This window comes from Ciconia boyciana, chromosome 1 (assembly GCF_034638445.1).
Source record: "Ciconia boyciana chromosome 1, ASM3463844v1, whole genome shotgun sequence".
NCBI classification, from domain to species: Eukaryota; Metazoa; Chordata; class Aves; order Ciconiiformes; family Ciconiidae; genus Ciconia; species Ciconia boyciana.
In genome coordinates, this window is record NC_132934.1 from 84,965,964 (window position 1) to 84,993,787 (window position 27,824).

Consider the following 27,824-nt stretch of genomic DNA (forward strand, 5'->3'; position numbering starts at 1 on the left):
TGTATGTCACTGATCTGGGAGCATATTTGATTCTCTGAAATCAACAGGGTTTTGAGTTCGAGCCTAAACTAGCAGGACAAAAAACAATCAGAGTTCTGTCTGATTTCAGAAACACTCCCCATGGCTCTGCATCTCTGAATGGTCATCAAGTTGGCTGCCTCTGAAGTTAAATGGGAACAGATAGGCAACAAAATGATAATAACATGCTAAAGTTCTTCCCTCCTTCCAGGGAGGAGTGGGGGCACTGGCAGAGCTGTGTGTGGAGCCCTGGTCTGGTCTGGCTGGAGGCTGCAGGGCAGCAGTGAAATTTCAGTAGGAAGTAAATAATACATAAAAAAGAAGTTCTACAGAAGAAGAACCCTGAAACAAAATCCACTGACATCATGAAGAATGAATTTGCCCCAGGATGAAATCCCAGTAAAGACACCTTTATAAAAATTGGGTCCCTGTACCAAATATAGTAACTGAGCACTCCTGCTGCCATCAGGTGTACTGCATAAGAAGGCACAGCAAGACATCTCCCAGAGAAATATCAACAAGCCTTGCAAAGCCTCGAGGCAAGTGCCTTCGGTGTGTAGGTAATAAACACTGTCTCCACCCCTTCCACCCGCCCACATCCCAGCCCCAGCCATGCGCAGCATGATTTCCATCTTCTTGGTTTTGAAGCCAAGAGAGAGACGGGCACCCTGTCAGGGCAGGAGCTGCATAGTCCTTCAGCTCTGGATGAGGGGTAGAGGGAAGAAGGAAAGCAGCAGAAGCAGGGGTGAAGGGGGGACAGAGGAGAGGCTCACCTTTCCGTGGAGGGATACGACCCGCAATCAGCTATGTGGAGCATCGCTTTCCTGTGGGGCAGCATCCTTCTCCTGCCTAGCACGGCCGGAACACCTGCAATGCTGTAAGAACCTCAGCTGCTTCGCATACATGCTCTGGCTGATGGGGAATCTTGGGGGGGGTGGCGGTGTGACAGAAACAGGACAGAAGTCGTAAGACCAGGAGTGTTTTTCCAGAGAGGCATAGTTTCTCATATTCCCAAGGTTTCACTTGGTTCCCATGTGCCGTCCCCCTGACACTCCCCCTACTACTTGGCTCTCCCTTTAGTGCCTTTGATGTAGACCATGTATTTGTGCAAGGACTCAGGCAGAGTGTGCAGCTTTGCCACTCTGCATGTGTTTAATTCTGACCTGCCAATATCTCACGTCTCCTACTGTGCTCCAGAACATATTTCCTTTTGGGCTATGCTTTTCTCCCCAGAGTCATAGGTCACCATTTAAATCTTTAGCAGACAAAGCTGGGTGCTTTTACAAATCAGGCAAACATGAGCCCAAGGTATCTAATAGGGATGCTCTTTGTAAAGCAATGTGTTCATTCTGGATTAGCTGGCCATCTGCTCCCTCAGACTTTCTGAGAAACCTCTGGCAAGGACAATTCCCAGCACTGCTTCTCTTAATATACTTTATCAGGAACGCAACTCCTGTTCCAGCAGACACCACTATGATATACTGGCTTGTGAACTTGCTCTTGCCTTTTGAAGGCCTTTGCTTTTGCAGCCATGGCGTAAGTGTAACCAGAAACAGGGCTATGCTCCAACAGTAGATGTTACAGTGGGAAATATATCACTGGGTCGTACCTGGGTTCCCTCCTGCCGTGTGTGGTGTGGCATGCACAAGTCTAGTTTTAAAAATCTTTTCCAGCAGGAGTACAGCCTCTTCCTCTAGGACATATTCCATAGGCTGACACAGCTCGCCCTCAAATGATGCTTTACCACTACCTGTTTTCCACTGTTACCTTCAGCATGAAGCTTTGCTTTATGGAAATACTTCAATAGGCTGTCTGCTGTCCTGCCTATATGCCAGTGTGTTTTGTAGACTCATGAGAAAGTAATCCAGCTTGGCTCTTGGGATCCTTGAATGACAGCCTCAGAGATGCTGTCTCACACTTTTATAGCTCAGAAGGCAAGGGATGAATTGGCAAAGGTTTGTAAGAAAATTTTCCAGAGGAAAGGGTCATTAGGAGCAAGGGACATATGGGAGATTCAAGCAGTGAGTCTTTAGTGCTCATCCCATCCTTTAGCCCAGTGGCAGGGGGGAGGTGCCATGAGTCAGCTTAAGTAGGAAAATAAAAATGCCGTTGGCATCTTTTATCAGATCCCCTACTATTAGCAGCAGACAAGCTGCTCAAGGCAGCTTGACAGTGCTCAAGTGTGAAAGCACTCAAGGCTTCTGGTCAGCAGGACTTTGACTCCCTCTTGCCAGGGTGCTGAGCTCCAGCTAAGAACTGCCAGCAGGTCGTGTCCCTGCCTCCTGCTGTTCTGATCTTTCCAAGCCCTGCCCTCCTGCTGCTGCAAAACATGCAGCTGGCTGAACCTGTCCAGAGGCAGTAAGCAGGAGGCGTCAGTGATAAGAGTTTTCAAACCTGCTTGAATGTTGGCTTTTCTTTGGTCCTAGTTGCTGCAGTGCAGTGTAAGATGAAAAAAACCCAATATGAACAGCTTCTTGGTGTTATTCATGGGCACAGCTATGAGAGTAGCCACAGAGATGTGAGATCTGGCATAAGAGAGCAAGGAGGACAGGAGTGTCAGGAGCTGAAGAGAAGGTGCTCATAAGAATGTGTCTGGGACATGAAGTCAGGACACTGGGTCTCATGTGCTTGGCATTGGTTCTGAGCCCAAGAGTAGCTGATAGGACAGAAAGCAGGTAACCAGCCAAGCAAACTGATGGTGATACATAGTATGGTTCAGTGAAAACACTGAAGTCTCAGGAAACCTGCAATGTAGCCAAGCTCTGCTGATGATCCCTTGGGTGACGTGGGGAGGTCTCTTCACCTTATTTTTACTTTCATTTTTGGAAGCAGAGACTTTATCTTTTTACATGTGCATGCAGCATGTAGGGCAGACTCAGTGTTAACGGCTGCAGTACCAATAGATGAGAAGAATGGTGTGATCTTGTCCTACTGGCATCGTGGCAGTGGAATGAAGGGACCAGAAGTCTTATTAGGAAGTACCCAAATCCTATGGTCAAAACCTGTCCTCTTAGAAAATCAGTTTCACCTGACTTTTTTTTCCCTTTTTTAATAGAAATTATGCTGTGGCAATACCATCTCAGCTCTACTACCCCTTCTCAGAGACAGTGTGCCTCCAACTCAGCAGAAAGCAAGCAGTCCCAATCCATGTGACAGTAACCTTGCAAAGCAGAGCTGGGAATGAGACTCTGATCACTCAGTCCATCTCTCAGCTCACCTTCTTCCATTGCACAAGCTTCCAGGTGAGGAATATATTTTCCAGGGTTATCAGTAGGGTGGATAGTACATGAGTTCTGCTCTTGCTGTGCAGGAAGGCAAAGAATTGTGTCTTCCCAGGGGGACATCTTAATCAGGCACTGAATCTTCTGCTTCAGCCTGTATAGGTCTGCCAGTGTCCTTCCTGCTGTGTAGCCCCACTGATATTTTACTCTTCTAGAAAATATTCTGAAAAGTACTGTGAGGTCTTTCAGGGCAAGAAGAACTGGAGCAATATAAAAGCAGTATCATAATCGTTATTCCAAAAGCCTGGGGATCCATGAATGGGATCCACCCCGAGTGATGGTTACAACTATGCCTGCAGGTCCCTCCTCCTGTTGGAAATCCCGACGAAGTGGCTTTTATTGGGATAAGAGTCCTGGAAGCAAACTCAGAGTATCAGAAGAAACAGAAAGTCCTAATCAAGCATGCAGACAAGAAGACTTTTATTCAGACAGACAAACCTGTGTACAAACCTGGACAGATTGGTATGGAAAGAATGCCATGTCTTGCGAGAGAACGACCAGTCCTCAGGCCACAAACTATGGAGTAGCCTCTAGAGCTTGGAGAGGGGCCTGCTCTGCAAGGGAGATGGGTTACAGGCTTTATCTCCCTTCTAGGCTGTTCCTGCTTTTAGGGACTTGGGGATACCTCTCTCCTACGTCAGCAGAGCTTGTGTTTTCCCTAGTACTCGCCATAGTCAGACAGAATGCCAGTGTGAACAGGGCTTGTGTGTTTTGGCTGATGCGTGAGGAAAGGTTCAGGTGCCATGGTGTTACACTCGTGATTGCTCTGGTCAAAGCCACAGTAGCCTGTCTGTGCCCTGAATCCCTCTCTCTCCCACAGACTCCCTCAGATGAGGATCACGGTCCTGCAGGCCCCATCACTGCCCTAGCGCAGTTCAGATCACCACAGGGTACAGCTCTTTGCCCCATGCCTCTCCAGCCTTTCCACTGGCATGGCCTTCACTGCAGGCAAGACTGAGTGCCCCACTGCAGGGCCAATGCCCAGAAAAATGCTGTTTCTCACCAGCACAGCCAGCCTTCCCAGAAACCCCACACCACCTCTCCTATCACTTTTTTTCTAGCAGGCTGCCAGCTCGTAGCAGGGCTTTGAGCATAGGCCCAGGAGTGGATGGCTCTAGCTGCTGCCCACACCCTCCCAGTGAAGCACATGGGCACGTCTCTCTTAGCCATCTATTATTATTAACAGACTGGATTTCATTTCAGCCAGTCCTGTTTTTCTTTTGCTCTACAGTCAAGTTGCGAATTGTAACCTTGGATCAGAACTTCATTGCCAGTAATGAAACGGTAAGTCAAGAGGGGAGAAACCCTAATAAGTCTGAAAATGCTGTGGGCTGCCTCCATGACTTCTGGATCAGTGCTTGGCCCAGCTAGGTGATCCATCTATGGACAACTAGTCTCAGTGTTGCTTTTGGTGCTTACAAACAGCGTTGGGCACCATCTTCAATGCAGGAGCTGCTCATGATGTTGGGTCACAGGCAGTCCCTGGGCATTGCTTAGGGAAGATTCATGGATAGTTGGGGGATAAAAAATGCCAGGGAGGTGGATGGTAACTTACGTGAAAGCATCCCACCAGTAACTGTTATCTCCTCCCCACAGCACCGCCTGGTGGAACTGAAGGTAAAGGACCTACTTTATTGAAAGTGGTGATCTCTTCTCACCTTGGGGAAGACACAGGTTTGGAGATGATGGTGGGGAAATATGGATGCAGAAAGCCAGTTACCTCAGAATGAATGGGAACAGTCCTCGATTTCTTGCCCTTCCTTCCTTTAGTATTCACACAAGTTTGGCAGTGCAGTGTCATGATACCCATCACACAGGGGTCCCTGCAGTAAATGATGGGTGCCACTGAAAACCAGTCCAGCAAACTTTTCTAGAGTGATCGCAGGACTTTTGGTCCCTCTAGCCTGTGAACTGAAGATTTGTGAAAATCCTGAAGTTTCTTTAGAGACACTTTTATATTTAACATACAGAGAATAAAAGTTTGACCACCTAGTGTTGCGGCTACACAGCTAGAGAAACTTCCTAAAGCAGCTTTCAGGATATTGTTCTTAAAATCTGTTAGTTTAGTTTCAATATTATAGGTAAAATGTGGACAGCAATCACCTGAGCTGAGGAAAGATACCTGGAAGCAGTGGGGAGTTTGTAATAACCCATGCAGAGAGGTCACAGTTCCAACTAGCAATTGGCAGTAGCTAATGCACATTTGCATGCCATAATCACCAAGCAATCAATACATAAACACATGGTTTCTGAGACACCTGTGCAATGCTTTATGCCAGTTTATACAAATGCAGTTCTCTGATCCAGTTTCACCCTTTCAAACAACAGTTCCCACTTGTTCCATATGTTTATAAAGCACCCATCAACTCATCACTCATCAACTCATCAAGTCCTTCCTGGCTGGACAGTGTGACCATAGCCAGAGTTCTGCATCTTGCCCTCCCAAGAACCAGCAGTGGGAGAACATTGTTCGGCATGGACTGACTGTGACAGTCAACAAAGCCTCCAGATGCCCTTGCATCCCAGGTCTTTACATCCTCCTTTCTATACTGGGCCTCATGGTCCCCTGCACAAAGTCCTGGACTCATTTCCCCAGACTTTCCTGGGGATTCAGGACATCAGACTCCCCAGTAATCACTCCCAAGAAGCTCATGCCTTAGGCAGCATGTGTCGTCAGGATTGACCCTCTCCACAGTGATCTGGGGGCTATGCCAGCTCAGATCACCACAGGGGTGTCTAAGAGGCACCACCTCTATCTCTCAGTGAGACAGGCAGGCAGTAAATCACAGTTTTGCAGCAGTCAGTGAGATGGTAGTGCCACCAGAGAGCAATAATATCATAGATTGACTTTGTCAATGAGACAGGGAGAAAAGCCCTATCCTCTTCCAGCTCAGACTCACCTGAGCACTGTAGCTGTGTCATAGACCTGGGCTCTCAGGACAAGAGGATATGTGCTCAGACCATGCTGTGGTAGCTTGGACATCCTGCATAAGAGTCTCTTTTTGCACTGGGGAGTAACTACTCTTTACTACTGCCTATGCAGGACCCCAAAGGGAACCGAATTGCACAGTGGCTGAATGTTACACCTGTGGGAGGCATTGTGGATCTTTCCTTCCCTCTGGCTGCAGAAGCACTGGTTGGAGAGTACACCATCAAAGTGCCTGACCGCACACATACCTTCAGGGTAGAGGAGTATGGTAAGAGTCTCAAGGAGCTGACAGCAGCAGAGAAAGATATATTGCCTCCAGCTCCTCTCTCTCACACAGAGCTGAACGGGCCACGCAGCTGTGAACAGCTGTGCTAGCTGTGCTAGCACCTGACATGTCCAACTGCCTGCCAGTAGGTGTAATCACTGACTTTCACTTGGGCCCGCTGGCTTTCTCCTCCCCCATGTCCTGAGGATGCACTGTCCTCATGCACTGAGGATGCACTGAGGCACTGTCCCACAGCTGTGCTCTAGGGAGGAGACTAAGACTGTCTACCCCCACCACACTCTCCTGGCTCAGCTGCTGGTGCATTGCTACCAGGCCCTGTGCTGGCAGTCAGGGAATGAAAGGAGAGATTTATTTTCTGTGAATGACCATTTGGGGAGGACTGGAACAAATGAGCTCTCTCTATACTCACTGAATTATATTTCTCTTGCTTTCACACAGTGCTGCCCAAGTTCAGTGTCTCCATCCAGATGCCTCAGGTGGTCACCATCTTGGAGGAGAACTTCCGTCTCCACGTCTGTGGCATGTGAGCTGACTTATCATGGCAGAATGTGCATTCTTACTGGTTTAGAAACTGCGCAGTTATCAATAACTGAGCTCAAAATGGTCTCTGCCAACCCTACCCACCCCCAAAGTCTAGTACCCTGGCATCCTTTCTAAGGAATTCTCCTGGACTCTCACCTTTCTCCATATTCTCTCTCCCTACTTCTTTCTCTGTGAGTTTGAAGGTGTGGCAGTGGATCCCTTCAGTGGGGCATGTGCCCTACAATATAGTACCTCTGCTGCATTGACTAGTGCCAGTGTGGAAGGAATAATGACTCAACTTGTGGCCAGCACAATGTCCCCTAGCACTGCCTGGTGGGACTAGTGTTGACTTGGAGAGAACTCACCCACCACTGCCTTCTGTCTCAATTTGATGAAGTAATTTTAACTTCTTGGCCTCTACTGAGCTCACTAACCATGAAGATACTGCGGGCTGCTGGGTTGTATAGCTGCAAACCGCAGGCTAAAGCTGATATTATCCACCCTTGAGCCAGTGTTTCTGTATGAGTGTAAGTCCTCTCTTCTATGTTTGCCAGGTACACATATGGGAAACCAGTCCAAGGTAGTGTGAAGGCTGTGGTGTGCCGTAATCGGAAGTCTTCTAAAGCCAAGCGCAGTATTTGTAAGGATTACACTGGTGAGGTGAGCACATGGGACATCCACTCCTTTTGCAAAAGAGAGGAACAGGGGCAAAGAGAGGGAAGAATACTAAAGGAAGGAGTGAGACAGACATCAGCTATTGAAGCAGCATGCTCTTTGCTCAGGAATGAATGACTGATATGTCCTTAACTCCCCAGTGTAGCAATCTTAGCCCCTCTCAGTGATTTCTCTGACTGTACTTAGATGCACTCAAAGGAAGAAGCATCTGTAGGCAAGCTATTGCAGATTTGCCTACAAAACAGATACTGCAACAGGGCAATAAAAAATACAAACACTGTCCACATCGATTCACTTCCACTGGATGCTTTTTAGCACCACCTTTTAATCCGGTGTAAATACCTATGTGCTGTTTCCCAGAAACAGCTGTTTTGGAGACACAGACATTACCTCTTGCATCTAGGCAAGCAATTGCAGTTCAGCACAGACTTTACTCGTTCATCTCTAGGGTTGAATGAATGTATCTATATTTGTTTACATATTTTTAAGTAACCCAGCACATATCTTAAAGATAAAGCCTGCCCTAGCAGAAGAAATCATGTTGTCAGGGAGAAATGACAGCTCACGTTTGCTACTGGCACATGAGTGCCTGTGTAAAGATGAGACACGTGTGAAACAGCATCTCCTCTTAGTGACTGCTCCACAGAAAAGAAATAAGTTTCATGCCAGTATGGGAGTTGATCCTTTAACTCGAGTGTTAAAGAACTAAAGTAACTAAAGTGTTGGACTTCTGGGCCTTGGGTTTGATCTGCACTGCAGAAGGGATTAGTGCATTTCTAATCCCAGTGGTTTGATCTGCACTGCAGAAGGGATTAGTGCACCTCTCTTACATAATTGGTTAACAGATACAATTTCACATCCCCAGACAAACAAGGATGGCTGCTTTGCCACTGAGGTGAATATTAAGATCTACCACCAGAAGCGTGGTGACAAGTATGATTTCAACCTGGAAGCTGTGGCTTTTCTGAAAGAAAGTGGAACAGGTAGCAAAAACTGATTCTACACTTTGTGGGAAATCTTTTACTTTACACTCATACAACATGCTTGTCTTTGGGTTTTCACCTGTAAGACTCTTTATGGATCCTTGTGTCTTCCCATCAAACCACTGGAGCTTTCTGCACTGGCTCCCATGGGCTCAAGTGTTCAGAGGGTTGTGTCTTCCCTGGGAGCACCATGGCAGCATGGATGTTCTCATGTACCATACCACCCGGGTCTGACTCACAAAGGACGTGTGAGTTCTCCCAGTTGCAGGATGGGCTTTGCCAGTATGCTTGGTCCTTCACAAGCTGTTGTGACCAGTCCAGCTCTGACAGTCACCTTGGTTTGGCAGAGATGGGCAAGAGCTGCTTTTTCTCATCTTCTAGTCACAGTAGAAATGTGCACAGATGTGGGCCAGATCAGGCTCTTAAACCATACTTTAGGAAAAATCCATTGGAATGAGGGGATACTCAGAGCAACCAGCGTAACCAAGGCTCTGCCTGTGTATTGTTAATAGCTCCTTGTCAGATTTATCTCCACATCCCAGATAGGGAGATGAGGCTACTTGTCCAGAGCTACTGTTAAATATTCCATCTTGTAAGGTTTCCTCTCTTACAAAATTTTACAAACCCTTCCTTACAAGAAAATGTTTTGCAGCCCCTTGCTGAAAGCAGTGACACACGTTCACTCAGCAAACAACTGCAGTAGTTCAGATGGGCACCACATGACAAGACAGCAGACTGTAAACAAACGTGGTGAAGGCAAGGAAAAATGTTGCCTTCTAGTGACTCTGCTATGAGAATGGGAGGAGAATGGAAGTGGACAATTATGAGTAGGGCCATCTTAAACAAAGTCAGAAAGAGCATTTGAGAACTGTCTGGCGGAGACCTCCTGGTAGACTGCTGTCATTCTAATAGGTCAGAATGTAGGAGGCACTATTGCTGAGTCTGTGTGTTGAATGACTCCTGAAGTTACATGGAGAAACTACAATCCCCTATGAGTAACAGTCCATTCCTTACCTCAGTCCATCCAATCTTGCTGCCTTTGCTCAGATGCATGATACTCACCTGCATGCACCTCCTGTCTTTCCTAGGGGTGGAGTTCAACACCACTGAAAACTGCAAGGTCACTTTTGATATCACAACTCTCCAATTCTGGGGGACAAGCTACTACTATCAGCAAGGAGCTCCCTACTATGGAAATGTAAGTGAACAGGGCAGAAACATGGAAAGCCCAGCAGCTGGGCCTAAGGACATAGCAGGCACAGAAGTACCGAGGGGTCCCCTTGCTCTGAGCTGCCCAAAGCTGCTAGCACAGTCCTCTCTTCCAGCCCCTCCTTTGACATCTCTATCAAGAGGTAATCCAAAGGTGTGACCACAGGATAGGCACATGGCTTTGCCAGATGAGATGGCAGCTGCATAAATGGGGAGGGCTTGGAGGAGTTCACACTGAGAGTCCCTTTGCAGAGACGGGAACTGGGACTTCTACTGGGAGGTAGATTTCCAGTCCTGAGGCCTCCAATTCTCTGACTGCTCTCTGCATCATTACAGCTGGAACTCAAAAGTGCCAATGGGACACGCCTGAAGAACAAGGAGGTGATTCTTACAGTGTCCTACGGTAGCAGAAAGCAGACCAAGACCTACTTCACGGATGACACTGGGATGGCCTCTTTCACCTTAGAGACATCAGCATGGGACAACAGCAGTAAAGTTCTACTAGAGGTTAAGCCCAATAATTACACTGGATTTGGCTAGCACTAGGCAATGCATCCCTCAGACCTGTAGTCTATGTCATTGTCTCGGTATAGCCAGGGAGATGGAGGCATGGAGCAGTGAAATGACAGATCTACGGCAAGAGGAATAGCCCATAGCAGAGCCAGTGTTCTGGCCCCTGGTGCCACACACAGTCCCTGAGCAGTCAGGAGACATGATGAGAGACAGGGCAGTGGACAGAGGACCCATGAAGTTGTGACTGAGGTCTACCTACATAGCACCTCTGTCTGACGTGGAAAGGCCTTTGTGGGGCTGGGCAGGGACAGAGAGCAAAGGAAGAACTCCCACATAGTATGGAACAGGAAGATAGGAAAGGAGCTATGGAAGAAGCATCTGAAAATACATGTGGAGAAGAAAACGTCAGTGACCAGTTTGCGTTATATTTCCTCATAGCATAAGAGTTAGGAGAAACCTGGGATATAAGAGGCAGAAAACTTAGGAGAGAAAGAAGGAAGGCTAGTAAGGAACCACCTGCTGCAAGCCAATCTGGAGCAGAGCAGGTAACCAGGATGTAAGGAGCTAAATAGGGATGCCACCGACAGGCAATTGACAGAGAAAAGTTTGCATCTGCTTTCCCATGAACAAGGAAGGCTCTCTTGTCTGGTTGTAGGGGTAGGTTTCTAATACCTATCCTATCTAAACTTCAAGGTCAAGGCACCTTGAGGCAAGCCCTGTCTCTTTGTCAGTGTCAGATACAGTATCTTAGATGATGGATCTTGACCTTGCTGGAAGTCCACAAGATGTTAATATCATAGTCTCAGTGCAGATAGGTCATAGGTCAAAGATGAGCAAGGCTAGTGATCTTCAGTTATCCCCTGCCACCTCTACCCTACAGATCAGGGAAAGTGCTAAAAGAAATACAACGTGCGAGTGGAATAACACTGAACAGTGAAATACATTATCAGGGCAGATCCATGCTGCTACTTTCCCCACACGTACCAGACCGAAGCAAAGGGTTCAGTGGTTTGATCCAGGGACTAATAAGCCACTCTATACAGTCTAAAGATCTGGCTTGCTCCTGGGGTAGCAGCAGCATTGCAGAAGTTCATGCTCTAGCCCAAGCCCTAGCAATATGCAGCTTCCTGCCTCCTGTTTAGGCGCTAGTTATCCCAGAGTGTAGTGGAGCGGGCAATGCCAAGTTCCACAGAAACTTGGCATTGTTTCTGTGGCATTGAGCTTGGCTTAGGTGGAAATAGACACCTTACCCTGGGAGAGTTCAAAGCCCACTGTCCAGTCAGCCTTGGTTTTGGCGTGGGGAGAGCTGTAAGAAATCTTCAGACACCGAGCCACCTTTTCTGTGCCACAGGCAAAGACCCAGCCGGAGAACTTAAGTGGTCAAAATGTGAGGGTGTCTTATGGCACTGCATCCCTCACACTGAAGGCCTTCTACTCTTCCAGCCGCAGCTCTGTGAGGATCCAGCCAGTGCAGGCAATGCTGCCCTGCAGGGACGTGCAGCAGGTCACTGTGCACTATCGCATCCTAGCCACAGAGCTGGGGGACGGGGCTGCCAGAGCAGACTTCTACCACCTGGTGAGTGCAGGGCAGTGCCGGCAATGAGGTCAGCTTTGCAATGGGTCTGTGTCAGCACCGGGCCCTTTGCTGGCCTACAGACATGGAGCAGAGGCACTATCAACCCTTTGCTCTGTTCATTACCCTTTAGGTTTTGGCCAGAGGATCCCTTGTGCATCATGGCCAAACAACAGTACTTCTTGATCCACCATTAGGTAAGAGCATCTAAATACCAGGAACAGATTAAGGACCCAACAGGAAAGCCCTTCCAGCCTAAATGGGGAAGGAGAGAAAAGAGATCTGAGACCAACAGGAAACAACAGAGCTGGCACAAAAAATCAAGAGGAAACTGCAAATATGCTATCTCTCTTCTGTCTTTTAATTTTCCTGATTTTTTTTTTCTGATCTAATGATGAAAATGTCATAGTTTATCTGCCAAGCACAAATTATCAGAGACCTCCAAGAAAACTCACAGAATCTTTTTGCTGGACGCAAGTGGAAAGTCATTTGTCTTCCAAGTGCACACTGATGCCAAGATCCCTCATGATGTAAGGTCACTGCTACAAAAAGGCACAAACCTACATCCTGGTCTAGCTGTGGCCTCCCCAGAAGCAAGGCAGAATAGTTTTTATCCAAGTAACTGTACAGAAGTATTACAGAGGATGAGCATGTTGCTGCTGTAATCCTTGGAGACAGACTTCCTTGCCTCTTCCTATACTTTTTCTATTTCTCCTTCTTCCTTCAGGTCAGTATAGTGGGGCTTTCAATGTCACTCTGCCCATTGACCTCATTTCACCCATGGCTACCCTCTTCGTTTACACTGCCTTCCCTGAGGGACAAGTGGCAGCTGACACCTTCAGTCTGAAAGTCTCCAAGTGCTTCAGGAACCACGTAAGTAGTGCACAAAACATAAGGGGGCAGGTAGGCTGGAGGGTAGCTAATTAACCACAAATCAGCAATAGATGTCCAGCAGAATCCAGTAGCCACAGTCTCCCCTTTTTCCTTCCTCTGTCAATGTCTTCAGTCCCTCTTCTGCTGTTTCAGGTGAAGCTTGGCTTCTCAGACACAGTGGCTCTCCCAGGATCAGCTGTCCATCTTCATCTGCAGGCTGCACCAGGCTCCCTATGTAGCATCCGTGCTGTAGACCAGAGCGTCCTTCTCCTGAGGCCAGAGGCTGAGCTATCCAGGGATAGTGTGAGTCACTTTAGGGCTAAGTCTTGCTAATATTGGAGAGATGCCTTTTGAGTATCTGGTTGCAGGCACTGGTTTATAAGGCACAGTGGATATATCAACAAGTACTTGAATGGGGACAGGACATGGCTTAATGAGAAAAAATGAAGGCCAACATCAAACACCAGTCAAAATTTCCAGTCTCTACAGAGGGATCTAATAGAATAACCCACTGTCATCCTGAAGTACAGCCCAAAGTCACACCCTTGTTAAACTTAGAGTGCTTTGCCACAGTGGCAACCAGATGGCAAGAGATTTCCACCTCCTGAACCAATTCATGACAGTGCTCTGAAAAAAAGAGTTATGTTATAAAAAATGCCCAATGTGTGATAGGCTTCATGTCTTTGTTCCAGCTCACATGAACCAGACAGTCCTTCCATTCACAGACTGGACTGTAACTGGTGCCTTGGCAGTGGAAAGGTCCCATTTCTCCTCTAGGCCTGGGATGCATTTGGTCTAAGGACCCTTGAATTGCCTCTTGGCACTGTCTTGGTGGATCCAGGATGTGCCTTCAGTCAGACAAGAAGCTATCTAATGACTCTTACAGGGAAGGCGTCCTCACTGTATGCATTGAGCTCACACGTACAATCTATGAGCTAGAAGCAGCCACAGCTATGCAGCCATACCCCAGAGGGGTTCATGTTCATCTCTGGTGCTATGCATCTAAAACTTGTGGAGGCTCTCCACAAAGCTCAAAAACCTTTGGGGCTGGGCTTTTGTGGCACGCAGGATCTGAGCTCTGCCTCTGCAGTCACAGAAAACGTCTGGATAGAAATAAAAAACTACCTACCTCCCACACTTACCTGTACTGTTTTCATTCTTTGTCTACAGGTGTACAATATGTTCAGCTATTCTCAGGAGCACCCCAGCACCCTCACAGACTCTTATAGTGACTACTGTACTATCCACAAGAGCCCAGGAATTACTGGTTCCCCTCAGACCACCCTTACACCAGGAACAATGTCACCATTCATGTACGACAGATACTCCTATGCAGTGTCCCAACCAGATGTTTATGAACTTCTGAAGGTAAATCTAATTTCCAGAAAACTTGAAATATCAGAGCTGAGCCCTTTTGTATTCCAGATCAGCACTGGGTAGCTTCACAAATTGTCTTTTCTATAAATGCTGGCAACTTCAGATTCTGAATTTGCCAAGCTTCTGAACTAAGAGATCTCTGACACTCCATGCTCTCAGCTTGATAAATTCCCATCAATCAGGCAGATCCCTAGAACCCAGCTCCCTGTTTGTCCCAACCTTGAGACTCTCAGACTTCGTAGGGGTTGGAAGGAGAGGGAAGTGTCAGCATGAGTCAGAGAAAATTGAAGGTTGGAAAAGCAAAGCACCTGAGAGAAAAGGGGGACTGGGGAAAGGAGGGATATAATAGTAGAAATGAATAGCAGATGAAAGATGACAACAAGTCTGTATTAGGGTGGGCAGCAAACTGTGGTGCCAAAATAATGACTTTGTGTGTGGGCATGCACATGCGAGTGGTCACCCCCACAATCCTGAATGGAGAGAGCCTCCTTTGGCGTGAGGGGCCAGGACTGGGCTTTGGGAGCAGAGAAATCTCTGCATTCTCTCCCTATATAAATTCACAGGTCAGTCTGAGGTGCAACAACACAGGGTAGCTGATATGCTGGGAGATGGGGGCAGAGACAGACCCTCAGACACACCACCCCCTCCACTGAAATCTACCTTCTTTTCTTCCCCTTCTTTCCTCCAGAATTCAGGTCTAACATTTTTAACCAGCCTTAAAATCAAGTCTCCAATTGAGTGCCGCACCCCGACCACTTTCTACTACGACTACATGTGTACATCTCGATTTATCCTGTTTCTTTGGAAATCACGGGTAACATACAGGCTGCACAAGGGCAGCTGAACATGCAGTGTGCTGAGGAACTGGGGATGGCTTCCAGAGATGAGTGGGAGGTTGCAGAGGAGATGTGCACCACAGGAAGAGGGGAAGGGTCCTGATGTGTGTGTGTGTCCAGTGCACTGGAGGGGCAGAGGGGTGGCTGCATAGGAAGAACCTGCTTGTAAGCTTCTGCTGGCAGGAAGGAAGATAATATGGTCCAGGGGGGAAATGAGGCAGCTGTCTCAGGAAGGAACATCTGTTTGTAAGACTAGGAAAGGTCTTGCTGGAAACCAGAGAATGAGCCAAGGTTGGCACTGGACAGTATCTAGGCCTTTCTGCAGGGGCTGAGAGAAAAAGTGTGAGCAGGTAGAGTTCCTCATGGGGGAGCACACACATACTGGAATCCACATGATTTCCTAGGTTGTCTCATGGAAGATAATAGTGAAGTAGGTTGAGGGTATCTTGGAGAGGACAAGGGGGATCAGAGTGGGAGTGGGAGGGACGGAGACCTGAGCTTTTCCGAGCTGAACTCTATCCTGATTTCACAGTTGCTCTGCCTTTGAATGAATGCTTGTATTCCCAATAGCTTACGGCGAGCTGGCAGACTCGGACACCTTGGACCCAGAAACAGATGCTGCTGTTGAACGTGCTGAGTCAGAGCACGTTGAGCTGGGTAGCGAGGCAGGGCCAGTACGTACCTGGTTTCCAGAGACATTCATCTGGACTCTGGTTCCCATCAAGTGAGTAATCATGGGCTGTGGCCCGACATGGATCCAGACCTCCTACCAGCCACAGCAGAGAGGGAATGGCCAGGAGCAGAGCCAGGGCATTATTGCCTCCTGTGCCCACAAAGAAAAGGGAGGTGTGAAGAAGTGGATAAGGACAATGGAGGTTTGGTTCAGTTCCTGGCTCTGCTTGAGATTTTCCAAATGATCCTGGGGAACTTAAAATCACAGACTCCTATAGGATGGAAGAGGCCTCCAAAAGTCTGTAGTTCAACATCCTACGCAAGGCAGGTCCAGTTAGATCAGGTTGTAGTCAAGTTATCTGTATTTCCAAGGATGGAGATTCCACAAACTATGTGGGCACCTGTTCCAGTGTTTGACCATCCTCATGGTATTTTTTTTTCTTATCTCAAGTCAGAGTTTCCCATGTTCCAACTTGTGTCTGTTACCTTTCATCCTATCAATATGCACGTCAGAAGAGACTGGTTCCATTGTCTCTACACCTTCCCAATAGGTAGCTTTAGAAAGCTGAAAGACCTCCTCCTAGCCTTTCCCTCTTAAGTTTGAAAACCCCAGTTCTTTCAGCCATTCCTTATACATCAAATGTCCCATCAAATGTCTCTTACCATCTTGGTAGTCCTCCACTGGATGCATTCAAGTATGTCAGTATCTTTCTTATGGAAAGCAAAAATGGGACACAGTACTCCAGATGTGGTCCCACAATGGAGGAATACAGGGGAAAAATAACTTTTCTCAACCCAGTGGCTGCAGTCTTCTTAATACAGTCCAGAAGTAGATGGCCTTCATTGCTGTAAGGGCACATGAGATGTCTCATGCTCAACTTGTTATCCACCAGGACGCCACCTCTTTTTCTGCAAAGTTGCTTACTAGCCAGTCACTGCCTAGCCTGTACTGTTGCATGGTATTATTCCATCCCAGATACAGAAGCTACCAATTTTCAAGCCCATTTTTCCGGCTTGTCAAGGTTCCTCTTAATAGCAACCTTTCCCTCCAGCATATCAGGAACCCCGCCCCAACAAGGTATGGTCTGCTAATACCTAGCAAGATTAGTCTGCTAATCTTGCTGCAGGTGTCCCCTCTCCTATTATCCAGGTCATTAATAAAGCCATTAAGCAGTATTGGCCCAAGTATCAGTCCCTGAGGGATGCCACAGGTAAACAGCCACCAGCTGGACTTTGTGTCACCAATAACCATCCTTTGTCCCCAATGGTCCAGCGAATTTTCTGCTCACCTTATCATCCACTTGTCCAGTCCACACTAATGTGGCTACAAGGATACTATGGGAGATTGTGTCAAAGGCCTTGCTAAAGTCAAGATATGCAGCAGCCACTGTTCTCCCCTTATTCACACATCTCAGCTTTCTTAATTCTCCCACATGCCAATGTTTTCCATCTGTAAAATAGGATCTCTATCTCTCCATCTCATTTGGCTGGATTATGCCCATTTCAGGGCAGGGACAGTCTTCCATTTTGTGTATGCAGATCTGTAAGTGACACATAATGATGACTGCCGAGCTGCAGTTGGGAGTCTGGGTGGTAGCGTGGTGGAAGTGTCACACAGTATTCCCTGGCACAGGCTGGGTGTATAACGTGGACCCCCTGGGAGCCCTGTGTGCCCACAAAAAACATGAATTTGAGGTGCAACACTGTCCAGAGGCAAATTTTGGTTTGCTTTTGCCTCTCAGTTATTCCTTGCCCACCTATTTGCTACCCTTCCCATACCTCTGTCCTACTTCCTAGGACCCCACACACCTTTACATGCACTTCCAGTTCACAGTCCTTCTGCATTTGCCTTCCCAAGAGACATCTTTACAGGGATGGGGACAACCCCTTCCACTCTGTTTTCTCCTCAGTGATTCAGGGGCTGCTGAGCTAGCTGTCACAGTACCTGACAGTATCACAGACTGGAGAGCCATGACCTTCTGCACCTCAGAGAGCCATGGGTTGGGAATCTCAGAGACCACCAGCCTGCAGAGCTTCAAGCCCTTCTTCGTGGAACCCACTTTGCCCTACTCTGTCTTCCGGGGAGAGTCATTTCCCCTGAAAGTCAAAGTCTTCAGCTACCTGAAGCAGTGCATGGTGGTGAGTGGCTCCCTCCAGGATGGTTTTTCAGCAGGGGGATGTGTGGTAACAGTACTTCACTGATAGAGACCCAGACAAGGAGCTGCCACCTCAGGCACTGGGCAAAAGACACCAAAGAAGCTCTTCACAAAGCTGCATGCAGAGCCATCTCTGTCCAGCTTATCCCTCCCCATAAGCTCAACCCTACTGGACTGCGATGTCCATGGCTGTTGGTGTCCCACAGATATTGCAATAGGGCCATCATCATACTCACTCTGGGCTTCTGGGCTTGACTGACATTTGGATCAAGATGCTGAAAGGAAAAACACAGCAGCAGCTCTGTAACCCGAACTCCCTTTTGTTTCACCTCTAGCTCCAGCTTAGCCTAATGGACTCCAGGGATTTTGAATTTGTGCATGCAAATGTCAGGTTCACTATTTGTCTGTGTCCTGATTCAGCAAAAACATTTTTCTGGGATGTGAAGGCTACAAAATTAGGTAAGGAGACAAGGGAGGGGCACGAGTGGGAGGCACCGGTAGAGCTGCTTGAGGAAACCAGAGCTGGGCTGGAAGGCAGAGTGGCCTATTATGCAAAGCATGAGTGAGCAGCCTTAGGCTGAGCAAACTAAAACGTAGGCATGGATGTGCCAACTGGCCTCTGATGTTTTGTTCTTTAGGGAAGGTGAATTTCACTGTCACTGCTGAGGTGATGGAGCAGGAAGATGTTTGCACTGAGAGTACAGCTGTTGTGCCAGAGTCTGGAGGGAAGGACACAGTGGTTAAACATCTGCTGGTGAAGGTCAGAGTATGCTTCAGGGTCCTGGTGAGGTCGGAACTGGGTCAGGCTCAAAACGGCCCAGTGGGTGGCTCTGGGAAGGGAGAGTCAGCTGGGCAGGCAGGCACGTTTCTCAGGGAGGCTGGTCAAGGAGTGATTCTAAAGGTAGGTTGGAGCGGGGCATGAGCTGAGCACCTCCACTCAATGGGACAGCGACGTCAGAACTGCTTGCTAGCAGGGCAATGGGGACAAAAGCCATGTAGCAGCTTAGAAACCTGCTTCCCAGTGAAACTTCACTGTCGGCATGCGTGTCCCTGCTGTCTGTGTGAGGCCCTTTGCATGGTCCATGAGGATGGAAAAGGTGCTTGCAGGAAAGTGGGGTGCTGCACAGCTGCTGTCTCATTTTACTGCTCTCCCTTCTGAGCTGACCAGGCTTTTCCCCACCAGGCAGAGGGGCTGTTGGAGGAAAAGACCCACACCTCACTCCTGTGCCCTAAAGGTAGGTGCAGGTACCCCAGAGACAGGGACTGTCTTACCACGGGGGCTGTACACACGCACAGAGTAAGGAGACCAAACAGAAGCAGTGTGGTGTGTGAACAACGCCAGGACTATCTGGAGGTGCATGGGGAGGGGAAAGTCAGGGATTTTGGAGCTTTTATGGGGAGGCAAAGCCATTCATCTCTACCCAGTACTACAAGCCACTGCCTAACCACATCACAGTCAGTCATCCATGGGTGGCCTGATCTCTGTGTGAATGCTGATTTCACCAACCGATGAGGTGATCCCAGCCTTGTTTATACCGTCTCCTGGGGATGCTTATGGATCTGCCATCTCCCTCCTGCCTGTTGTTCTGTTGCTTTTGCCATTTGCAGGAACTTCAGCTTCAGAGACAATCACTTTCACTATGCCAGAGAACGTGGTCCTTGGGTCAGAGAGAGCCCACATCTCTTTCTTAGGTGAGATTTAGGGGGGTCTTGGAAAGTAAGATTTTTCCCTGCAGGAGTCTTTTCTTCTGGTGCCACCATGTCTGCTTTAGCAAACAGAGTAACAAGAGGGAATGGGTACAGTGAGGTATGATACTGGGCCCTTACGTCTTCCAGAGAAGCATCCCATCTCTCTTATACAAGTGACGCTGGGCCAGATGGATGTATAATTTCACCCAGCCAAGGGAAAGATAGACAAGTACCATATCACTGTTCCTACAAGGGTCTATAGACATTAAAGTCACCCTAGTGTGAGCAGAGGTGAACTGAGACCAGTCTTAGCAGGTTATCTGGAGAATCGGTGAGACCAGAAATTTTTTACATGCAAGAATATGTAAAGCTCCCAAAGCTGTGGTTCTGTCCTACAGGTGACATTTTGGGGACAGCACTGGACAACATAGATGGGCTTCTCCAGATGTCCAGTGGCTGTGGTGAGCAGAACATGGTTCATTTTGCCCCCAATGTCTTTATCACACGATACCTTCAAGAAACAGGACAACTGACTCCAGAAATCAAACAGAAGGCATTTGGCTATCTGGAAAGCGGTGAGTGGATTTCTGCTCATGTTGGGTTATTAAGCTGGTGATGTCCACTACAGCAGGTTGTGCAGTGGGGATCTCAGCAGAGTCTTGGTGCTGAACAGGATTTGTTCAGCATCACTTGCCTGACACCATGGGAATTGCAGCAGTTTAAATCAAGCTGCTGTGTCTCAGTTGAACAAGGGGTACACAGCACCCCTCTGAAAGCCTTTTGCTGAATTCCTGAGAGGCAATGCTCTCTATAATGATCAGCAGGATTGGTGGGGCAGGTTGTCACCTTGAGCACATGACAGACACATAGCATTTTCACTACCCTCAGCCTCTTCCCGCAGGATATCAGCGGCAACTCCTGTACAAGCACACAGATGGCTCATACAGTGCCTTTGGGGAAGGAAGTGAGCCAGGGAACACATGGTAAGCAGAAATATCCAGACACAGTTGAGGAACAACAGCTTGACCTGGTCAGGCTCAAGCTGGCTTGGATTTTGGTCTGGGGAAACTGAGGGAGTCTGGAAGTGTGGAGTTTTGACCAGAAACTGCTCCTGAGACTTTTTGGAAGGGAACCATGCCAGTGAGCTGACTTGAGGTACCCCCTGTTTCATTGATTGTGCTTGGGCACCCCAACTGAGGCTGATTCTGAAAACTTGGCTGCAAAGACACCTTCTTTCCAGGTTTTCCAGTGTGCTTTGTGCCCAAACAGGATTGGGAAAGGGGCTCAGTGAGCTCACTAAATATCAGGCCTCCTAGCTTTAAATCACACAAGTGCACCCTGTTGGAATTGGAAGAGCTCTGGGGGAAGCACTGAACTGTCAGTGAATTTTTTCTCTCTTGCTGCAAATGGATCTGAGCTCGAGCTTCAAGAGCATGTAACTCATGTGCATTGCTTCCAATTCTCCATCTGCACAGAGGCTCTGGCCTGCTAGTATTTCTCCAGGGATGAGATGGTGGAAGACACAGGCTCCTGTCTCCTGCTGGAGATGGGCATCAGTGACTGGTTCAATTCAATTTTCTTCTCCCTTCCTTGGCTCTAGGCTTACTGCCCTTGTCCTCAAGACCTTCAGCCAAGCCCGGGACTTCATCCACATAGATGAGCAGAATATAGAGGATGCTGCCAGTGCCCTGATTAAAAGTCAGACTCCATCTGGCTGCTTCAAGAGTGTGGGGAAGCTCTTCAACAATGGTCTGATGGTATGACGTGTCCTGTCTGTTCATTAGGTACCTCAGAGCTCCTTCACTTTCTGGCCCAATTTGGGTGCCAAGAACAAATGAACCCTACTGCAGGAGGGAGGCTCTGATGTGCCCAAGGTCACCCTTGGGTGACACTCAGGGTTGTGCTTAGTCGTGGTGACACTTTTTCGAGTTATGAATGATGCAGGTTTGCATGCCCATAGGAACTGAACCAGTGCCCTGCCCTAGCCTCATCTCAAAAGCTAACACATGCCTCAAAAAAAAAAAAAAAAAGTTTTTCAAGCTCTGTGTTATTCCCTTGGTAAACTGCTTTAGTTTCCTTTCCCATTATTGAGCTACCGTTTCATCCTTCAGTCTGAGTTCCCCCCTGTACAGATAAAGTCAGAAATGGAGTGAACAGAGATTGATGGCAGCCGCTCATGTGAGATTCATCTTGCCAGGCATGTGCCCTATACACTCAGAAACACAGCACTTGTGCATGCACAGACGCACACAGAGTACCACCAAAGTGGAGCCAGCAGCAGTTTGGTGGGCAGGACCTCAGATAATTAATCCTCTAAGTGAAGAGAATGGGAACTTTCACTTGCCCTTGCAAAAGATACCTTTTCTTTTGCTCCTCCATACCCTTGCCACTGTCCTGGCCCTCCAGTGAGGTGCCACCTTGCAGTGGGGTTGTGGGAACACCACTTTCCCCTAGCACTGAAATCTGCTACTGAAAATCTTTTGCAGGGTAGGGGAAAGGGGAATGTGTTCAGCAGAGGGAGGGAATCAGCTACCCAGAGGAGCTTGGGGCACGGTGGCTGAGAAGTGCTCTGGTAAGCAGGACCTGCAAGAGTGGATACCAGCCCTGGCACTTCCTTAGCAGAAGGAATAGGACAGGCACTGTTGTCTGTGCTGGCTTTCACTTGGGGAGCAGAAGGCACTGGGAAACTCCTCCTTCTCCCTTCTGACGGCAGCCCTCCTCTTCTCTGTTTTGTGGTGACTGCAGGGTGGAGTGGAGGAAGGACTGGGGCTCAGCTCTGCGATCATCACAGCTCTCATACACTCAGGGATGCCACAGTCCGTGAGTATCGGCAGCAGGGATGGGCTGTGCGTGCAGCCTCTCGGCAGGCAGTGCACTGGTGCTCTGCCTTTGTGCACACAGGGGTACATTACCAGTTTTCTCCCCATGTGTCCTGTCCCTGTTTCCACCCTCCTCTGCACATGTCAAGGCTTCATTCCCTCCCCATACACCCTGCCAGCAGCCGGTGTGCTTTCAATTGTATCCTAGGACCCAGTTGTGTGGAAAGCTCTGAAATGTATAAAGGACCTGGTTAATGCTGATACTGGCAGTTCCAACCTCTACGGCCTGGCACTAGCTGCAAACGCCTTTGCAGTAGCAGGTGATAAGGCCTTCAGGCAGAAAATCCTCAAAAGATTGGATAAGGCTGCCATAATATCAGGTACTAAAGACTGTGGGGCAGGAGAGAGGGCCATTGGCAGAATTGTGTGGAGATCCCAGGGCTGAACGACCAAGGGAATGGAGGGCAGGAGTGGGGGGCACTGGCAGAGCTCTGTGGGGAGCCCAAGGCTTGGATAGCCTCTGTTTGCCAAGCTGTCAGAGGCTACATCCATACTGTGAGACAGACTTTCTCGGTGGATGATCTCACAGTCCTGGTCTCCCAGTTATCCAAACCAGGGGAGTTTCATGGATGTTGTAGAGCTCCTTCCCAGCCTGCAGGCCTAGGTTTTTACTGAGAAAAGCAGGGTGTGGGGGGCAAATAGGGAGATATACACCCATAGCTTGTCCCAGTCTATATGTTCACTCAGTACCTAGGCACAGGGGTTGAGTAGGACTCCAAGGTCATTAGATACAGCTACACACTCCATAAGTGTTCCCACTCCACCTCTAGATGACCAAATATTCTGGAGTCAACAGTCCAAACAGGAAGAAGACTCCCTACATTGGTATCGGGCTCCATCTGTTGATGTGGAATTGACATCTACTATCCTCATGGCTCACCTTTCAAAGTCAAGTTTGTCTTCAGATGAAATCAGAAAGGCATCCCAGATTGTGTCCTGGCTCACCAAGCAGCAAAACCCTTATGGAGGCTTTGCTTCAACCCAGGTAATACCCTTGAGCCATCATCAGCAGAGAACCTGCGGTCAGCTATGGTTTGTGAGAGCAATGGGTTCTAGCACAGCCCATAGTAAAAAAGAAAAAAGAAAAAGAAAAAAAAAAAAGTATGGATTTACAGCTCCTGGGAGTTGGGAAAAGGTGAGTATTTGTACGCCTTTGAGCTAATCCCATGCTAAAAGTCCAAGGGGAAAGCTCAACCCTTATTGTGCTGTAGCTGCAGTATGAGGGAGGGAAAGGCTCAGGACTGGGCATGCACAAGAAGCAGGGATCCTATTTTGCCCAATGTGTGTCTCTTTCCTCAGGATACGGTGGTTGCTCTGGAAGCCCTAGCCCTGTATGCAACCAAGACCTTCAGCAAGGATGGCCCTGATCTTCAGGCTTCTCTCTCCTCTGAGGGTTTCAACCAAAACATCCGAGTAGACAACACCAATCGCCTCCTGCTGCAGACAGTGGAGCTGCCAGCCATTCCTCAAGATTATACTGTGCGTGTGCAGGGCCACGGGTGCCTCTTCCTGCAGGTAAGCCCAGCCAGGGAGAAAAGGTCTGTCTGGGCAAAAGCCTTGAAAGCCAGGGCACCTCTCACCTTGCTACTTAGCCAACACTGAAAACAGACTGCTGCAGTAACTTGCAAGAATCTGGTCTTCAAGGCTGGTAGGAGTAGCTGGAATCCAACAGGAAGGGAATAGAAATTCCTCAAATGAAATCTGGATCATCTCCACCCAGTCAGAGCTGTAACTCTCCTCCAAGAAGTCCAGTGAACACCACCAGGAAGAGCGCACTAGCAGAACCTCTGCTTCTGCCACATAGTTTTCTCTTACACCGGTGCAAGACAGCAAACAGCAGCCAAAAGCTAGACAAGGATATTCTCCAGCAAAAACCCCTGTTATTCTCTACCAACTAGCTGCTTTTTGTCCTGGCAGGCCATTCTGCGGTACCACATCCCTCCACCGAGGAGCGACATCACCTTTGCCGTATCTGTGCAGACAGAGTGCACCGCACCCAATGCCACCCAGTTCCCTCTCACCATTCATGCTCGGTAGGAGACACTCAGTTGCCCTTTGCATCCCCTGTGCTAAGAGGCTTCTGGCGCCACATCAGTCTCTTGATGGCCAGGATTCCCCTTCACTTATGGGGTCCAAGTGCTAAGATGTCCCCATTAATTTAACTATGCTCTCCTCAGCTGGGTGAAAGATACAAGGCCCCAGAGGGATGGCTGAGGCTGTAGTCCTATCTCGTTATCATGCCAGTCACCACAAGTTCTCCCAAGGTCTGTGGGTCTCACCCCCTTCTAGGATTAGGTCTCGAAACACTAGTGATGTGAAGGTCCTGTGGGACTGACTGCTGACACTTATTCCTAAGTCTTCCCTCCTCTGCTCCTGGTTGACTGTCACACCACTCTCCTCTGCTGTACCCCTGCCTGACTTGGGACAGAACTGCAAAGAGAGCAGGCAGAGGATGTGATATTGCCTTCCATGCCTAGAGAAGGTAACTCCAGAAGCCTTCCAAGGAATTTATTCTCCTTGGCTCAGCACAATTAAAAGAGAGATCAGGGGAAGTACAAAGATTTATTATAGTACAGGAACAGGTATGCTTACGGGAGAAACACTGGAAGGAAAGGCAGATTCCTCCACCTGAGTACCAAAGCTGGGCTGGAGTATCTGGAGATCATGGCTCAGAAAGTAACATTAGTGCTGTCCCCTGGGTTCCTGCTGCAGCTACACAGGGAACCGTGTGTCCACCAACATGGTCCTGATCCAAGTGGAGCTGCTGTCTGGATACAGCCCCGTGGCAGGTTCACTGGAAGAGGTGAGACGGCAAATTTGTGTCCAGCTGGGATGGGAACAGTGATGGATACCATCATGCAGGATTGTATGCAGAACTGTGATCATTCCTGTGGGCAAACATGGTTCTTTTCTTCCCAAGAAATCTTTATACCCAAAGTCTCTTCCAGGCAGCACCTTGCCTTCCCCTACCCCAAGGGCTTCCTTGGCCATATGAACATTTTGCCCCTGCTCTCACAGGGACAAATATCCCTGAATATTTCTGCTTTCTGTTAGAGTCTTTCTGACATTTTTTCCCCTATTTTCAGCTAAAGAAAATGCCTTTAGTGAAGAAAGTTGAAAGCGAAGCTGACCGAGTCATTCTCTACCTGGAGGAAGTGAGTGGAATTTAGGCTAACGTCATAATTAAAAGGACTATGGACTGGCAGATAGCTTTCAGCTTACTTTTGTATCTTGGTTCCATTAGTATTTTAAGTATCCAGAGCTGTTGTTCCTGCATACCAGCCACATTTGCTGACCTGAAGAAGTATGTTGTGTCAGCCTGCAGTAGTTCAGCTGTAGAGCCTGTACACAGGGCCACTTAACTTGAGTGAAATGAGGCTAACTCTGATGTTAAGCCTACATCTGTTGGCACTGTTCAGAGACTGTTGAGAGTCCATATACAGTGTCTGATCAGGATTGGGAGTAGTAGTAGGATCCATCTAGTAAATTCAAGCAAGCCTGAATTCTTAGAAAGCTCTTAAGCCGCCTGAATGTAGTAGGGAGCATCCAAGATTGCTCATGGAGTTTGCCAAAATCACTCAAAATTAAACCAGATGGTTGTGTGAGCAGCAGTGCTCGCTCCACAGCCTCATTAATCAACAGATTAACAACCACTCCAGCCTTTCTCTAGCTACATGCATACCTAAACAGCACCAGAAACAAGACCCAGCATGAATTTAAAAACTTCAGAATTTCCAAAGAGCATCATCGTCTGTGATTCTTCATCCCCAGTTGTCAATAAGCTGAGCTAAGCTAGCCTCATAGTAAGTGAGTTATTGTCATGTGGATGCATTAGACTTGCAGAGATGCTGCTTTCGTTACATCTACAGCACATAGCAGAAAGGCAGCACAGAGAAAGATTTCAGCGCAGGCTGCCAGGTAGCACAAGGTGGAACCTAATCAACAGCAGGTCATGTAACTACTACCATCCAGCAGATGTTTATCCACACCTTGTATTTGTCTGCTTAATGATGAGGGTTGTGTGAGACTGGAGAATAAGAGCTGATGTAATGGGACTGTGTATAAGAAAGTAGCCACTGAGGCAAGGTGCATGAAGGACCTCTGAGCAGAGCTGGATGGGAATGTGGGATTGGTTGGAAACACTAGTGCTACATTTAGATACGTAATGCACATTGACTCTGTGGGTTTGATGTCTCTCATGAGATAAGTTAAATTTGGTGACCAAAAATGGGAGATGGCCACAGAATGTGAAGTAAAAGATATTTCTGAGATGGACTGGAAAGCAGAACAGATCTGTCACAGCGGTGAGGTCTCCATGGAGCCTGAGTGAGAGCAGGTGGAAGGGATTGTCTTACAGGACTTTAGTGCTGGTTGTAATCCTTGCATCTCTTGCTTTTAGCTGACTAGACAACCTCACACCTACACTTTGCTGGTGCAGCAGGACATGCAAGTGAAGGATCGTAAGCCAGCTAATATCAAGGTCTACGATTACTACATGCCAGGTGAGCTCAGATGCTGTACTGCAGAAACCACTCAAATGTACCACTGGAAAGAAATTTTCTGAAGTTGTCTAGTCTAAGACAATACCACCCCTGGCATGTTTATCTAACTGCCCCTTAGAAGCTCTCTAGTGATGGACTTACCCTCTTGAGTTTCAAAATGGTAGATCCTTCTTTCTCTGGTCCCAGAACTTGCAAGCTTGACATGGGCATGTAGATCCACTTAGGGTCTAACTCTCCCAACAAGAGGGGAGCAAGGAGCTCAGAGTCGTGCTTTCGTACACTCACGTTGTGGGAGGCAGCAAAGGCAAAGGAACCATAGTGAGGGGATGGTTTAGAAGACTGAGCCCCCCCCTTAGAAGAATGACACTGAAAACAACTTGTCCTCTGTTCTCTGGGGTCCCTACTGGGAGGAAAAGCTAGAAATGTGTCAGGGATTGCTATTGCTTCAGAAAGTGAGGAATCCATAACTGTAATGGAGCTGTTTGGGACTTACGGCTTCAAAAGATCGCAAGCCCCATGACTTGGGTGAATCTGGACTAGCTGCACACAGAGTCTTTGACACATACCAGTGGTTCCATGTGTCACAGAGGAGGGGAGTCATGGCCTGTAAGCTGAGGGAATGCCTATCCTAGAAACAGAGGCACAATGCTGGGTTACTTTAGTGAATTTTTGGCAAGTGTATCTCACCAGCACTTTTTTTCTCATCTTCCAGAAGAAACTACAGTGATGAGCTACAGCGCCCCGTGCGAGTGAGGTGAGGGCCCAACACCTCTTTTGTCATCACAGGCATGGTCCTGAAGAGTATGGAGAGGGAGGGAGATTCAGGGAAGGGCCCTTGGTCAAGAAACTTG

At 48.1% G+C, this 27,824-nt stretch overlaps 1 protein-coding gene across 1 annotated transcript; it reads left to right on the forward strand.

Moving 5' to 3' along the window:
- The first annotated feature begins 824 nt into the window (after window positions 1-824).
- On the forward strand, window positions 825-27,726 carry LOC140658974 (alpha-2-macroglobulin-like protein 1). Its single transcript, XM_072878101.1, has 35 exons — window positions 825-895; window positions 3,074-3,260; window positions 3,599-3,761; window positions 4,531-4,583; window positions 4,896-4,916; window positions 6,343-6,496; window positions 6,953-7,037; window positions 7,591-7,696; window positions 8,577-8,694; window positions 9,783-9,892; window positions 10,240-10,410; window positions 11,768-11,992; window positions 12,123-12,186; window positions 12,717-12,862; window positions 13,016-13,165; window positions 14,033-14,230; window positions 14,928-15,015; window positions 15,646-15,799; window positions 17,658-17,886; window positions 18,239-18,362; window positions 18,542-18,663; window positions 19,087-19,138; window positions 19,512-19,595; window positions 19,991-20,167; window positions 20,494-20,575; window positions 21,193-21,349; window positions 22,338-22,412; window positions 22,620-22,791; window positions 23,242-23,456; window positions 23,771-23,986; window positions 24,389-24,504; window positions 25,184-25,274; window positions 25,558-25,626; window positions 26,871-26,973; window positions 27,686-27,726. The coding sequence occupies exons 1-35, from the start codon at window positions 825-827 to the stop codon at window positions 27,724-27,726; spliced, it is 4,389 nt and encodes a 1,462-aa protein (XP_072734202.1).
- Window positions 27,727-27,824: the final 98 nt, after the last annotated feature.

Bases quoted from the DNA above. Each gene is read 5' to 3' on its own strand.
- LOC140658974 (XM_072878101.1), top strand. From the start codon at position 825: ATGTGGAGCATCGCTTTCCTGTGGGGCAGCATCCTTCTCCTGCCTAGC. The intron at 3,261-3,598 runs GTGAGGAATATA...CTATGCCTGCAG, and splicing joins TCCATTGCACAAGCTTCCAG to GTCCCTCCTCCTGTTGGAAA. The intron at 26,974-27,685 runs GTGAGCTCAGAT...CTCATCTTCCAG, and splicing joins CTACGATTACTACATGCCAG to AAGAAACTACAGTGATGAGC.